Source organism: Notechis scutatus, chromosome 2 (assembly GCF_049901735.1).
Source record: "Notechis scutatus isolate UNSWTSFEM ecotype Mainland chromosome 2, rNotScu1.2, whole genome shotgun sequence".
In the NCBI taxonomy this organism is placed as follows: domain Eukaryota; kingdom Metazoa; phylum Chordata; class Lepidosauria; order Squamata; family Elapidae; genus Notechis; species Notechis scutatus.
The window spans coordinates 181011057-181025870 of record NC_142010.1 but is presented as its reverse complement, the minus strand read 5'-3'; the positions used below and the strand labels follow the sequence as shown (position 1 = coordinate 181025870).

At 41.3% G+C, this 14814-nt stretch overlaps 1 protein-coding gene and 1 long non-coding RNA gene across 2 annotated transcripts in view; one reads left to right on the top strand and one right to left on the bottom strand.

Annotated features, from left to right (window-relative positions):
* Positions 1-438: 438 nt before the first annotated feature.
* ALDOB (aldolase, fructose-bisphosphate B) overlaps positions 439-14814 on the bottom strand; it is a 19867-nt gene continuing 5491 nt past the window's right edge. Inside the window, exons 2-9 of the mRNA XM_026683450.2 lie at positions 10330-10446; positions 9374-9585; positions 8744-8798; positions 8006-8166; positions 7763-7846; positions 6333-6507; positions 4595-4794; positions 439-1718 (exon numbers count right to left, since the gene is read on the bottom strand). Coding sequence (XP_026539235.1) covers positions 1623-1718; positions 4595-4794; positions 6333-6507; positions 7763-7846; positions 8006-8166; positions 8744-8798; positions 9374-9585; positions 10330-10441 — 1095 coding nt within the window. The 5' untranslated portion in view covers positions 10442-10446 and the 3' untranslated portion in view covers positions 439-1622. The remainder of the gene's footprint in view (positions 1719-4594; positions 4795-6332; positions 6508-7762; positions 7847-8005; positions 8167-8743; positions 8799-9373; positions 9586-10329; positions 10447-14814) is intronic.
* The window catches only part of LOC148132428 (uncharacterized), a 14719-nt gene continuing 12102 nt past the window's right edge, over positions 12198-14814 (top strand). The window contains exon 1 of the long non-coding RNA XR_015747991.1: positions 12198-12516. This is a non-coding gene — a long non-coding RNA (uncharacterized LOC148132428). The remainder of the gene's footprint in view (positions 12517-14814) is intronic.

Here is a 14814-nt window from a genome sequence, read left to right as displayed (position 1 = left end):
CATTAAACATCAACTTGTATTGGATGACAGAAAAATTGAAGCTCCCTATGAGAAGAAGCTGAAGAGGGCTGTGATTAATTTAAACAAGGATATTGAAATTAGACAATGTCTGATCCCTGCCACCAAAGATATCTTGTTATTTTGGGCCAGTAGAGTTTTTGAGCAGGCAGGTCCATTTATGCACTTATGCTATCTGGTTTAACCAATAGGTAGTTTGGGCCTATGGATCATTTATCTAAAGCAGGATTTTCCTGGGTGATTTTTCTATGCAATGTGTTTCTTTTAAGTACTTAAAGAAATAGTTCAGTTCTTGTAATAGTTCAGGTTCTAGATGTATTCTATTTGAAATATAAAATATCTCTCTCTTCTCTCCCCACCACCCAAAACAAAAACAAAAATTCAATGGGACCAGAAATGAATAATGGCTACAGACTTGGCTAAAGTTTCACAGCCATTTAATCTTTTCACAGTGGTAAGACATGGGCTCTGAGTTTATTGAATGGAAAAGTCACTCTCTGCTTCTTCTTTCTTCCTCTTGATATTCTTCATGTTGTTCTCTGCACATGGGTATTTTATTCATATTTCTCCCCTTGGATAATAATAGGACATGGAGGGAGTCATAAGACAGTGGACCAATTAATTATTCTTAAAAACTGCCTGGTTCCTTATGAATGTATTTAAATTAATTTGCATGGTGCCAAAGGATTTACAGAGTTGCCATGATGCCTATCATTGAAATCCATCCATTTGCTGTTCCTACTAAGAATATACTGTTTCACCGAAAATAAGACTGGGTCTTATTTTCTTTTGGGCCCCAAAATAAGTGTCAGGTCTTATTTTCAGGAGATGTCTTACCCGCTTACCGTACAACTACAGCACCTAGGCCGCCCATGCCCCGACACCTGTTGCACCACTGTTTCACTTCTTCTGCGGCTGCTTGTGGCTGCTTGTGGCCATACGGCAAGTGGATCGTTGCACCGGTGCTGCCACCAACGCGATGAGCCGGATGCACCGGAGTGTCGAGCCGGATGCACCGGAGCGTCGAGCCGGAGGCACCGGAGTGACAAGCCGGAGGCACCGGAGCGATAAGCCGGAGGCACCGGAGCGACAAGCCAGAGGCACCAGAGCGACCAGCCAGAGGCACCGGAGCAACGAGCCACGCAGCATAATGCTGCAAGCAGCTGCAAGCGGCCCTAGAAAAATTCAGGCAGCAGTGCAACATACTGCTGCGGCAGTACTAAGGTAAGTGTGTGCGGAGCATGTGGAGCAGCTGCATCCCTCACCCCCACTCTAGCTTCACTTTTACCCATGCGCCTTGCCCCACCTCATATAATCAGCTGGTGGGTGGAGCTTAACTCAGGCTTAGTTTTGGGGTAGGGCTTATATTAGGCAAAGGCGTGAAAATCGGTCTATAGCTTGTTTTTGGGGTAGATCGTATTTTTAGGGAAACACAGGTATATTGTGGAATGTTTTCTCTTTCAGCCTTTTGTCAACTGTAGGAGAGGGTGACTGAACTGCCATGCTTTATGAACTAGCATGTCAGTAAAGGAGAATATTTGTAGCTCAGGGTTGAAATGAGGGGTCCTTGGTGTTGTTGAAGTTGGTTGTTTTGGTTGTTAACACTAGTATGTGTAACTGGGACTAAACAGTGATTGGGTGGCTGCTCCACTGCTCTTTTCAGATGTGACATACTGGCCTTTGCAAGCTAAGCCATTAATCTGAAAAAGAAAAGAGAAAGATACAGGTAGTAACAAAAACAAAGAATTAAGAAAAATCAGTTAATCTAACCAATGCTTAAGTTTCTTACGCATGTTTTATTCATCAGGCCCTTGTTATAGTGCTGCATTGAACTATACTGAATAATTTCTACAAGAAATTAATCTGTCAATTTGGCTGGTGGAAAAATACACTATTCATAGTCTATATTTTTAAACCAACTATGATATAATATGTAATTATAGAAACAATGTAATTTTATATCTGATATATTAAATATGAAAATAACATTAAATTTGAATTATTTGTTATTGTAATAATAAATCATTTGTAGATAAGAGCACAAATATGTTAGCTATAGAGTCAATCAAGATGAATTGTGAATTAAATATACCACAACACAATGGTAGAAAATCCTCACATCTGCGTAAATTTCACTCTAATAATGCTTTCATTGAAGTCTTCTCTTTGTTCTCAATGTCTTTAAATAGTTCTCAAGGTGATGAATATACCTACCGGTAATACTTCTCTCTCCTGTTTTCCCCACAACAACAACCCTGTGAGGTGGGCTGAAGCGACTAGCTCAAAGTCACCCAGATAGTTTTTATACCTAAGGTGATGTGGGACTAGAACTGACTGTCTCCTGGCTTCTACGCCAATATCTTGGGCTTAACCACTAGACTAAACTATCCCGTTTATAGTGCAAGGTGAGGCTCCATAGCATCCTGAGCTTGGCTTAACTCAGGTGTGTCTCATTTAACTTGGGTTTATTGACTGAATGACATATTTAGATTTTTACATGATAAACCAGGACAGATGACCTGCTTGGTCCTTGGGGCACACTTTTCAGTTATAATTATGGGCCCCTTTTATAATTTTGTCCTCCAAAGGATGTATCCACCAGTATGGTGACAGATAGCTGGATCATTTAAAACAGTGGTCCCCAACCTTTTTTGTACCAGGGACCAGTTTCAAGCACAAACACTTTTTCAAGGACCGGGGGGGGGGAGAGAATCCGAGTTTGGTGGTTTGCTTGCAGACGTTTCATTACCTGATTAGGTAACATCTGATGTTGTTACCTAGTTGGGTAATAAAACGTCTGCCAGCAAACCACCAAGTTCAGGGAGCACCTCGGCCCTGCCTCCCTCAGCCCCATCACTCAGGTGTCTCCCTCCCTCCCTCAGGTGTCTGCCTCGTTCCTCTCTCAGTCGCTCTCTCGCTGCTCCACCAGCCCAGGAAGAAACTGCTTCAAAGAAGCCGGGGTGGTGGTGGTGGCTTTTCCTGTCGCCGCAGCTCCTCCGAAGCGCCTGTTTACCCCCACCCCACCCGCCCGCGCGCGGTTCAATCCATAGTGCTCCGTTCTGCCTGCCTGCCTGCCTTCTTCGTTTCGGAGCAGCTTCGCTGATAAAAAGAGGCGAATAGTTATTATTCTCAGCCGAAGCTGCTCCGAAACGAAGAAGGCAGGCAGGCAGGCAGAACGGGCACTGAATTGAACGCGCGCGCGGCGGGCGGGGTGGGGTGACCGGGCGCTCGGAGGAGCTGCGGCGACAGGAAAAGCCACTCCCCGGCTTCTTTGAAGCAGTTTCTTCCTGGGCTGGTGGAGCAGCGAGAGAGCGACTGAGAGAGGAACGAGGTGGGAGGAAACCGGCCGCTGAGCCGGAGAGCAGGACAGGCTTCGGTTGCTTCCTCCCTCCCTTCTTTCATTTGTGTCCTTGATCTCCGATCCCAGCAGCATTCACCGGGCGAAGAAAGCCGCCATTTTTTTAAAAAAATTTCTTTGCGGCCTGGTACAGAGTGCTCCACGGACCGGGACCGGTCCGCGGCCCGGTGGTTGAGGACCCCTGATTTAAAAGAAATGAAATTTGAGGGAAGATGCATCCATTCCTGTTCTATTAGTGCTAAAAAATGCTAGAAATAGCTTGGCTGAAAGCAATAATATTTCAGGGTTTTTTTTTTAGAATAGAATACCTTTATTGTCATTGCATTCCATGAATACAATGAAATTTGAAAGCTACTCCAGCACAGTGCCCCAAACACCACATCACAATCACACTACAGAGTATTTAAAAATTGAAATAATTAAAATAATAATAATAATTAAAAACCTAATCTAAGACCTATCTAAAACATTTAGTAAGTTAAATAGTTTAAAAATGCCACTATATACATAGGACTAAATCACAAATGCACTGTTTGATTCAAGACAATTATTGCCTTGGAAAAGAAACTGTTCCTCAGTCTATTAGTCCTCATTTTAAGACACCTATAACGTCTCCCTGATGGTAACAGTTCGAAATATGAATGACCAGGATAAGAACAGTCTGTGGAGATTTTTAGTGCTCTAGAGAGGAGTCTGGTCTTCGCAATCTCTTCCAAAGAAGAAAGAGAGCAACCGATGGTTTTTTGTGGTGTGTTTATAACTCTCTGGAGCATCATCTTATCCACTACAGAGTGTCCAGCATACCACACTGTTACACTGTATGCCGAAATACTCTCGACGGTAGAACGGTAAAAAGTAACCAGCCACTTCTCACCCAGACCACTCTTTTTCAGCAGCCTCAGAAAGTGCAGGCACTGTTGGGCCTTCTTTGCAGTGGCCATAGTAAGGTTGTCGGAAATATGAGTTCCTAGAAATTTAAAACTATGAACTCTTTCCACATAATCTCCATTGATATATAGTGCTTTGCATCATCTAAAGTCTATAATCAATTCTTTGGTCTTTTTGATGTTCAGGGTGAGGTTATGACTCTTGCACCACAAGACCAGTCTGAGAACCTCTGACCTATGGGCCGTCCTGTCTCCTCCTGAAACATATACAGATGATGTTGTTTAGATTTGGCACCTCAGAGATTCTGGTTCTTTTAAGGTACTGTCTTACCTTTGCCCGTTTCATGAAGGCCTCTTGGGAAGCCTTCTTATTCTCAGGCTTGCCAGACCAGGCAGCCAGTGCTGATGCCTGTAGAGCTCGGCCATATGAGAAAGTCAGCTTCCAGGGTTTGGGCAGTGGGCACAGATTGATAGCATTGAGGTTAATGGAGGCCTCCTCTTCACTTTGGCCCCCAGAAAGGAAGCAAATTCCTGCAGTTTGAATCAGATTAGAAGATACTGATGGCTCAAATTCGTAAATGATAAAGTAACTGTGCTGGATTAATCATGACTTTTTATATGATTAGACTAATAAATCCAAAATCTCAGAAGGAAATGATGGTCAGCTAGTTCCATATTACAGGTAGTCCTTGATTTACAACAATTCGTTTAGTGACCATTCAAAGTTACATCGGCACTGAAAAAAGTGACTTATGACCATTTTTCGCACATAGACAATTACAGCAACCCTGTAGTCATGTGATCAAAATTTGGACACTTGGCAACTGGCTTGTATTTATGACGGTTGCAGTGTCCTGAGGTCACGTGATCACCTTTTGAGACCTTCTGACAAGCAAAATCAATGGGGAAGCCAGACTCACTTAACAACCGTGCTACTAATTTTACAACTGTAGTGATTCACTTAACAACTGGGGCGAGAAAGATCATAAAGTGGGGCAAAACTCATTTAACTGTCTCGCTTAGCAACAGAAATTTTGGTCTCAATTGTGGTCATAAGTCAGGGACTACCTGTGTTGTCATGAAAAATATGTGAGGTTGGACTTCACTCAAGGGCTTCTTTACTTTCTGTTTATGTGCCTCCAATGTTTCTTATCAAAACATTTTTTTAAAATTCCCCTTTCAAGGTAAAAAGTTTCTCAAGGTAGTTTACGTTTCATATTTTTCAAGAATTTCTTATTTTTCAAGAATTCAGAGAATTAAAAAATATTAAAAGACAGCTAATTCAAGCTACACTATACTGTAAACATTCCATTTCAACAGAGGCCACATTTAAACATAATAAAAGCAAACCCAGCGAGATGTCAAATTTTGGAGCTGCATCTTACAATCATTTTAAATGTGGACTGAAATTTTCAGGCTTATTAAAAAAGTAATCACAAATGAAGACAGGAACCCTTCTACTGAGAAGTTGCAATAAAGATGGGGCTACCCCAGTAAAAACCACACGTTGACCTGAATGAGTAACCTAAGATAAGTAACCTAAGATGGTCTTTATTGCCCCAATAGGCCACATTTTGTAGGGATTCTTTCAAATAACCTAATTCTAAGCCATTTAGTGCTTTAAAAATTAAGTTAAAATGAAACTGGACTATCTCACATATCTAAGGAAGGGAGTGAACTCCAATGAGGTACTATGGAAGATAGGAGTGACGGCAGGAGCTACCAAGTCACTCTCTGAAAGCATGAGATGAAACTAAGATGTGAAGACCCAGAAACTTGTAGAATAAGGCACTAGAGTTTTCCAATCTTCCACTATACAAACTGAGCAGGCTGAAGATAGGTGCACAATTGGCAAGTGTGAGTGCAAAAAGATTTTGTGTGCCTAAAATCAATTCTTGCCGTGGATAGAACATTCATATGAAAACACATTTTTCCCTTCAAAAACCAAGGAATATTGATTCAAGGTGTTCAAATTAGTTTTAAAACAGCCTTAATTAGTAGGGAAAGCGGAAATGAGATAATAACCAAGGAGATTTCAGTTGCTCAAATAACAGGGCCTGAAGAATTACCTGGAACAGCTGCTGGGACTGTCCGAAGGAGAGCTGTAACTGTTGCCATGGCCACATCTTGTGGGGTATATTTTTTGGGACAAGCTTGTCCAGCTGTCACCATGTTGGGCTTTAGCAGTGTCCCTTCCAAATAAACATGGTGGTCATTCAAGGCCTTATAAACAGCACCCAGCACCTGAGATACAAAGAAAAGTGATGGTGGAAGTGTTTATAATATGTTCACTTCTTTTAGTGTGCTAACTCTCAGGTAAGTGTGCCTTTATCCTCAGGACAAGATGGTTTGGCAACAATCTTGCCAATAAGTTTCCTTCAGTGTCTCCCATGGCTATTCAAGATGGCTGTTCTTCCTCAGTCCGGTACTTTTCTTCGGTGTCAGACTATTCTCTGTCATTCATTAACAATCACACTGACTGAAAATGATAGGAGTGCAACACATTATCATTGATTACACTTTGCTTACATCTAACCAGGTCCTCTAAATCAGAGGTCCCCAACCCATGGCCCACTACCAGGCTGTGGCTATTCAGAACCAGGTCACATGATCAGTGGGCCAACGTGCACATCATGTGTGCACAGTTCCACTTGCAGTCGAGCTATGTGTGCATGTGTGTGCTGGCCAGCTGTTCACACGGCCCAGTTCCCCTCTCCCCCCTGGCGGCCGCCAAGCCACAAAAGTTGGGGACCACTATTCTAGATGTCAAGTATGTAAGTTCCTTTAACCTCGATTATGGTCCAGGATAAGAAATGTTGGAAGGTGTGACTCAGTAACATATGCTTGCCTTATATTTAAAAAAAATGGAGAAAACAAATCTTCGTCTTTACTAATTTCACTTCAAAAGGCATTAGCCCAAGATTTCAAAACTGGCATATATGTTCATGGTTGGTGTGTATTTTTGCCTGTTTATTTCTAATAAAAGTACAAGCCTGCACAAACCTCTAATTGTACCCATAATGGCTGAGGTTAAATGGTTCTCCTTTTTTTAAAAAAATGATATAACTTAGGAGTATAATGAATATTAAGAGAGACACAAAACAGTTTGGACTTAAAGTCCTTGAAGAGTAGAAATACATTCTAAGTGATTAAACTCTGATAATCAGGGGATGAGACCATTGCACTCATAGGAATTTAATTTTAGACCAAAAAGTGGACCACATTGATGATGATGATGATGAAGTCAATTGTAGAAGGTGGATTTACTTGGAACAGCTTCCATATTGCGACAATATCTGTAACACTATCAAACATCCAGATTTGCCTATCCTAGGTCCTTGGCAAGGACTCTATAGGTAAACTAAAATGCCAAACCCAGTCTGAACATCTATCTGGCTGATTGTGCGAAATAATAATAATAATAATAATAATAATAATAATAATAATAATAATAATAATAATAATAATAATAATAATAATAATAGCAACAACTCTTTACCTTTTCAGTCACATACTGACATCGCTGCAGGTCATGGTCTCCATCAGGTAAGATTTCAGGTTCCACAATAGGAACTAAGCCATGCTGGTGTTTAAACAGAGAGAGATGATTAAATTGAAATCCAGACAGGCTGTACTTGAGTTTAGCCAGCTTAAAACTAGGAATATTCACAATCATACTCATTATCAAACCGCTAGACAAACTGTCCCAAGCCCCCAAATATTTGTGGACACCTAATTATACCTGTTGGCAAATGCTAGCATAGCGTGCCAATGTGTTAGCGTTCTCCTGGATGGCAAGGGTGGAAGGAGTTGTCTGTGTAATTTTCAGCACAGCACGCCACTTGCCAAAATCTGCTCCATCTTTCTTATATTGGGCACAGCGCTCAGCAAGCCCATCCAGACCTGAAGGCAAATGTAGAAATATTTTAGCAATTGGGTTATTCCAATGTGGCAAACTCAATCCTTGAAGTTAGCTTATGGCTCCAGTTGTCCTGAAAATCTAATACTGTATATTGGTCTCATTGAAAAATTCTTGAGTTAACCATGGATAAGAATGCCATGTAAATAAAACTACTGCCTTCTGTAAGCTTGGAATGCCAGATAGACAGATTGAATTGTTTTGTAGTCTTGAGGAAGTTTTAGACAAGAATTCCTTGTTTTTTCATAAATCTTTTTAAGCACTGCCTCTGCGGCACGTTACAATAATTACTGTTGCTACCTTAAGCATGTAATTGTGTTCCTATTTGAACATAAATTCTGTTTTTTGGATTCATCATTTCTTGAGTTTTCAGTACTAAACGCAACCCTGCCTCTCAAATTCAGGCTTCAATTCCTCCCAATGTTAATTTGTTCTTGCTTTTATTGTTTATAGAAGTGTTTCCACTCAGATGCACTGTGTCCGTTTCCTTGTTCTTCAACCCTTTTATCTAACATTCTAGCTAATGCTTCTGAAGATTCTATGACGTAAAAGAAAGCTTACCTTGAATGCTGGTTTCATTGTTAGTTCCTGCCAGTGGAGCTGTGCCTTTATCCAGCTGTGGATAATTAACACACAATGTAATACACATGTGTCACAAAATGTAGTAAAGCACACAGATCATTTAAACATGGGCACTACCAATATATCTTGGATTTATGGGATCAACTTCACCCTGATGTTTTACTACACGTAAACTCTGAGTAACTCAACCAAATCACAGCTTCCTTCTTTACTTTATACTATCTTTGTTTTTGCATGGCCTGCAATCCATACTATAATAGAAGTGCAGATAAAAGCAGGATACTTCTACTTTTCTGCAGCAACTAACTTTAGGAAAGGGTGTCTGTGGAGAATCTCAGTCATCCAGGTCATTGTTGTCTCAAAAAGCAACTGGACCATTTTTTCCCATGAAGAAGAAGAAAAAGAAAATGTTTTGCTTCTCATCCAAGAAGCTTCATCAGTTCTGATGCTGGGGATCAGTTCTGATCCTTTCATCCCCCCTTCATCAGAACTGATGCAGCTTCTTGGATGAGAACCAAATGTTTTCTTCCTCAAGGAAAAAAACAGTCCAGTTGCCTTTTGAAAAAAGCACATTTGAGACATCTAGGAAAGGATTTTGAAACTATTTACCTTGATTCCAACCACTATGCCTTTGTCCTTAATGACAGCTGGGAAGAGTTTTCCAGTGTTGTCCTTCTGATAGAGTGTCTCGTGGAAGAAAATAACTCCCCCAATCTGTTGGCTGATGGATGGGTCGGAAGAGAAGAGAATATCACGGAACTGACGGCGATTTTCTTCCGTATTCTCCACCTTGATGCGTTGCAACCTGTTACCCATTGTCCCTATGGAGAGGGAAACCACTAAAAGTCAGGAAATTTTTGTGTTGGTGACCTTTATCTATAATCTGTCCTTTTATTTATAACAAGTTTTAAAAGCACCGCAAAAGAAGATGGTAGGGTGTACTTTCATGAATAACATGCAATGATTTGTAAAGTGCCATCATCTAAAATATAGCTGGTGGTATCACCTATGTGGATTACATTCCTTCAGATTACAGGCATGGAATTTAAACTTCACATTCCACATCACGTGAAAATATTCTCAATATTTATAGAAAATTGGCTAATCTTTTCCATCCTATAGGATTAGGGGAAATTGAGATTATACTAGCAATTTTTGATTGGAAAATTCACATTTTCTATCCCTTGCCTGCAGTCTAAAAGTGTGCAGACTAGGAAAAACAGAGGGAGATTAGAAAATAATGTGAAATTCATTTCTGAATGTCTTCCCTTATCTTGTTTAAGGCAGGGGGTCCTCAAACTTGGCAACTTTCATACTTATGGATTTCAACTCCCAGAATTCCTCAGTCAGCCATGCTGTCTGGAGAATTTTGGGAGTTGAAGTTCAAAAGTCTGAAAGTTGCCAAGTTTGGAGACCTTCTGGTCTAAGGCAACTCTGAAAACGAGCTCCATTCATCATTTATCAACAGTGTACCTTATAGTTGAATCATTCTCTACTGAAATGAATGAATCTAACCTTTCAGCCTCAATAGAAAAGAAGAAAAATAATTGTTTGATGACACTTACCAACAGATTCATCTGCAGCTAGGATCCCTTTGCCAGTAGCTACAATCCGCTGAGCTGTGTCAGAGAGTGCCTTTTTCTGCTCCGGAGAGAGGCTTGGAAACTGGTGGGTCATGGTGGCTGGAAGAAAAGACCATTCCAAAGTTTTAAGATAAATTTATTTGGATATCTGTATAATCCTATGATTTTTTAAAAATTTATTTTCGCAACAGCAGCATCATTATAATGGCATAAGGCAGGGGTGTCAAACTCGATTTCATTGAGGGCCGCATCAGGGTTGTGTTTGACCTTGGGGGCTGGGGTGGGCGTGGCTAGGGTGGGCGTGGCCAGCATAACATCACTTGTGTTGGGGGGCGCCTGTGGTGGCCTGAGCGCTTTGCCAGCGAAAACGGGCTCTCAAGCTCCATTTTTGGCTGGGACGGCTTCCGGCCACCCTCACAAGCTCCGTTTTTGCTGGCAAAGGCACTGTGGGATGGTCCTTTGCTATTTCCAAGAAGGCCCCACGGGCCAGATCTAAGCACCCTCTAGGCCGGATTTGGCCCCCAGGCCTTGAGTTTGACACCCCTGGAATCAGAAATTTGTGTATTTAAATGTAACAGGAAGAGGACACATTCTCACCCACATTGAGGTTTTCAGCCATTATATATCAGTAAAACAACACACCCAAAAAACAATAAATAGTGGATTTTAAAAATGTCTTCAGCTTCAAAGGGCCTGGGATTCATTTTGGTTGGGATTCAGACAGGAACCTGGTACAGAGATGCCATCAGATACATTTGTGGTGATCTCTAGAGGAACCGGGATTATCCCAGTTCTTGATGTCTTGGCTGTTTTCAATACAATTGACCACAGTGTATTTCTGGACCACTTTCTGAGGATGAAGAATAGGAGGCACTGTATTGTGCCTCGATGGCACAGTGGTTAGAGTGCTGTACTGCAGGCCACCTCTGCTGACTATCAGCTGCCTTCAATTTGGCAGTTCAAATCCCACCAGACTCAAGGTTGATGACTCAGCCTTCCATCCTTCCGAGGTGGGTAAAATGAGGACTCAGATTGTTGGGGGCAATAGGCTGACTCTGTAAACCGCTTAGACAGAGCTGTAAAGCACTGTGAAGTGGTATATAAGTCTCAGTACTATTGCTATTGTGGTGATTTTCCTCTTTCTTTATAATTGGTCCCAGTCAGTCTTAGTGGGAGGAGATTATGAACCTGAGTTCCTTGATATACAGGGTGCTGTAGAACTTGGCACTCTCCCCTCTCTTATTTAATATCTGTGTGAGGTGATCTGTCGTTTTGAGGTTAGGTATGACCACTAAGCTGATGATATATCTAAGTTTAGGCTAACTAAGCTAAGGCTAACTAAGATCAAGGTCTTATCTCAGTGTTTGGAGACTGTGAAGGTCTGGATAGTGAGGAACAGTCTCAAACTCAACCCTGGCACCCTGCCAAATGGACATATGTAGTTGGACCAACTGAAACCAAATTTTCCATTCTTATTCCTGAATGGAACTAAAACTGTGAGACCCAGAGGGGCAGAAAGCAAGCCCAAGACCTGTGTGGGGACCCAGCTAGGTGGAAGGTAGGCCCAAGGGACCCAGCGGGGTAGGATGCAGGTGGGAGCATCCCTGAGGTCTGTCATAAGGGCTGGTGGATAAGTCATTGGATGGGTACTGCAGCATCCACAGCTTTAGGAACAGGTGGTAAATCCCTTTGTTCAGAGCCATTGTAATTTTGAAAGGTCCCTGATGGTCATAAGTTAAGGATTCCCTGTACAGTCCTGAATGAACGGTCATAAGTCGAGGATTCCCTGTACAGTCTCCCCCCCCAAAAAACAACAACAACAACAACAACAACAACAGGTGAAGGAATGAAGCAAGAGTTCCTGGTCAAAGAGAAGTGGAACAGCAACATCTCCACACAAGAAGGCAAGAATAACACGAGTCCCACAGCACTCTCGTCTAAGCCACAGCTGAGCTGGAGATAAACCAGCTTAATTTTCCAGCCCTGCTGACATCATGGGAAAAACAGATGTCTGGAGCTGCTTAGAATCCTCCTGTGGACATGTTCTCAATGTGCATTATTGCTTAACGCACACAGGACCTTCAGAATTTGGAACAATATCTACAGTGTCCTACATTCTTCAAGCATTGACATCTCTAGAAATTGGTCTTCCTTCTGACCATCTCTAATGTAAGTAATACGTGGCACCCTGTTAATTTTAAGGCTGGAAAGCGGGGAGATTATAAGATTATTTTCTTCTAATAAAATACCTACAAATAAACAAATTCCTTATTTAGAAAAGAAAGGTAAACATAATGAGGGAAAGCCCACATTTTCAGCCTTTCCTGTTTATTAGAACCTGGGTAATAAGAACAACAAACTGAGCAATTATTTTCTGTGTTTGCTAAGATTAATGCCTAAGATATTTTGCCTTTCTATAATTCCAATCTAATTAACAACTGGCTTAATAAAATGATACAATGGGCTCTAAGTGTCATGCAGAGGTGGTCCTCGACTTACGGCCATCTGAGACCAAAACTTCCATTGGTAAGCAAGATAGTGAGTTTAAGTGAGTTTTGCCTCATTTTACGACCTTTTCTTAGCACAGTTGTTAAGTGAATCACTGCAGTTGTTAAGTTAGTAACATGTCTTTGTTAAGTGAATCTGGCTTTCCCCGTTGACTCTGCTTGTCAGAAGGTCGCCAAAGGTGATCACATGACTCCGGGACACTGCAATTGTCACAAATCTATGCCAGTTGCCGAATATCTGAATTTTGATCACATGACTGTGTAAATGCTGCAACAGTCTTGTGAAAAATGGTCATAAGTCACTTTTTTCAGTATCGTAACTTCGAATAGTTACTAAACAAATAATTGTAAGTCGAGGACTATCTGTATTTTAATGAACCACATCTGGATGGTGTATATAGCATACATACCATATTGCTCTTTTGACCAGAGATGCCAAAATTGCATTTTTTATACCATGGGTGCCACAGTCGGAGCAAAGCTAAAATTATGGGCAACGCAAGTGTTAAGTCCAGTCAAAGTATAAGGGAGACTGAGTGATCATGTGTACAGCAGTACTCTTAAAAAGTGACTGTTTTATTTATCTCTATCCTGGGAACAGTAGACATTTTAGAAAGGAAAGCAAATAATCAGAACAGATGTTCAAAGCCTTGATGTGTTGCATTAGGCTCCTCTTTTGCCAATAGCTGATTGGAAAGGATGGAGCAGAAGTGGTATTCAGCAGGTTCTGACCATTTCTGGAGAACCAGAAGCGGAAATTTTGAGTAGTTTGGAGAAACGGCAAATACCAGCTCTGACTGGCCCTGCCCCCATCTATTATCTGCCTCTGGAGTCCCAGCTGATCGGCTGGGTCTTCTTTTGTTGCCTTATACAGGAGAACGGAGCTGGAAAGCAGGTTAGTGGAGTGGGGAGGGAATGGGGATTTTATAGTATCCTTCCCCTGCCATGCCACCAAGCCACACCACGCCCACCAAGCCACAGCCACAGAACTGGTAGTAAAAAAATTTGAATCCCACCCTTGGATCGGAGCTGTGGAAAAACACATCAAGGGAGTGCCAGGCAAGATCTGATTGTGCCTTTCTCCAATTTTGAAATGTCTCAAGACCCAAGTTCTACTGTAGTAAGAGAAATATATATTTTTGTACTTCTAAGACACTGCTTCTTTCCAGTATTGTTTAAAGAGATGCACATTCTCTAAAATAAAAAAGAATGTGTTAATCAGCCCATTGAGACAATATTTTTGGAGGGTTTCTGTTATAAAATCATGTGCAACTCCATAGGCAATCTCTTAGGTCTTTTGATGTTAGTAAAGGTGCTTTTCATTATTCCTGCATTCAATCTATTTTTTAAAAAAAAGATGTATGTGCACACGTGTGTTGAGTATGTAAACATGCGAATCAGAAACTTGCCTTAAGTTGGACTGGAATCTGGATAATGCTGTTTTTCTTGCTATTTCTATCGTAATGTTGCCTTTAAAACAAAAATGCCAGCTAAAAGCAAGTAGACTCAGAATGCTGAGCTTTCCTCTTCTATTTCCTTCTGCTTTTTATTTCAGGTGTAATATGTTTTTGGTTATTTTAATCACCACTTTCAATTAACTATTTTGTGTGCTTTACCTTGGAAGCTGTTGGGGACATCCACAGCAAGGGAAAAAAATTCAGGGTGGTGAAAACAAAGCCCTGTGTGATATTTTCCCTTCCCTGTATGGTCATGAACCTCATCCAAACTTGTTTGAGGAAGCCAGTCTAGAAGTTGCCTTGGGAAGGTAAGGCTCTTAAAAGCAGCCTAAAAATACCTCATTGAAGAAACAAATTATCCATATGATGAGAAGAAGCAATATGGGTGAGGGCAGGCAGATTGCTAGAAGCAGAGAGCAAATCAGTGGGAGGTTGCAACCGGTTTAACAACCGGTTCTGTGAGCGTGCGCTTCTATTATTTTGAAAAGTACAAGTCATAGTCA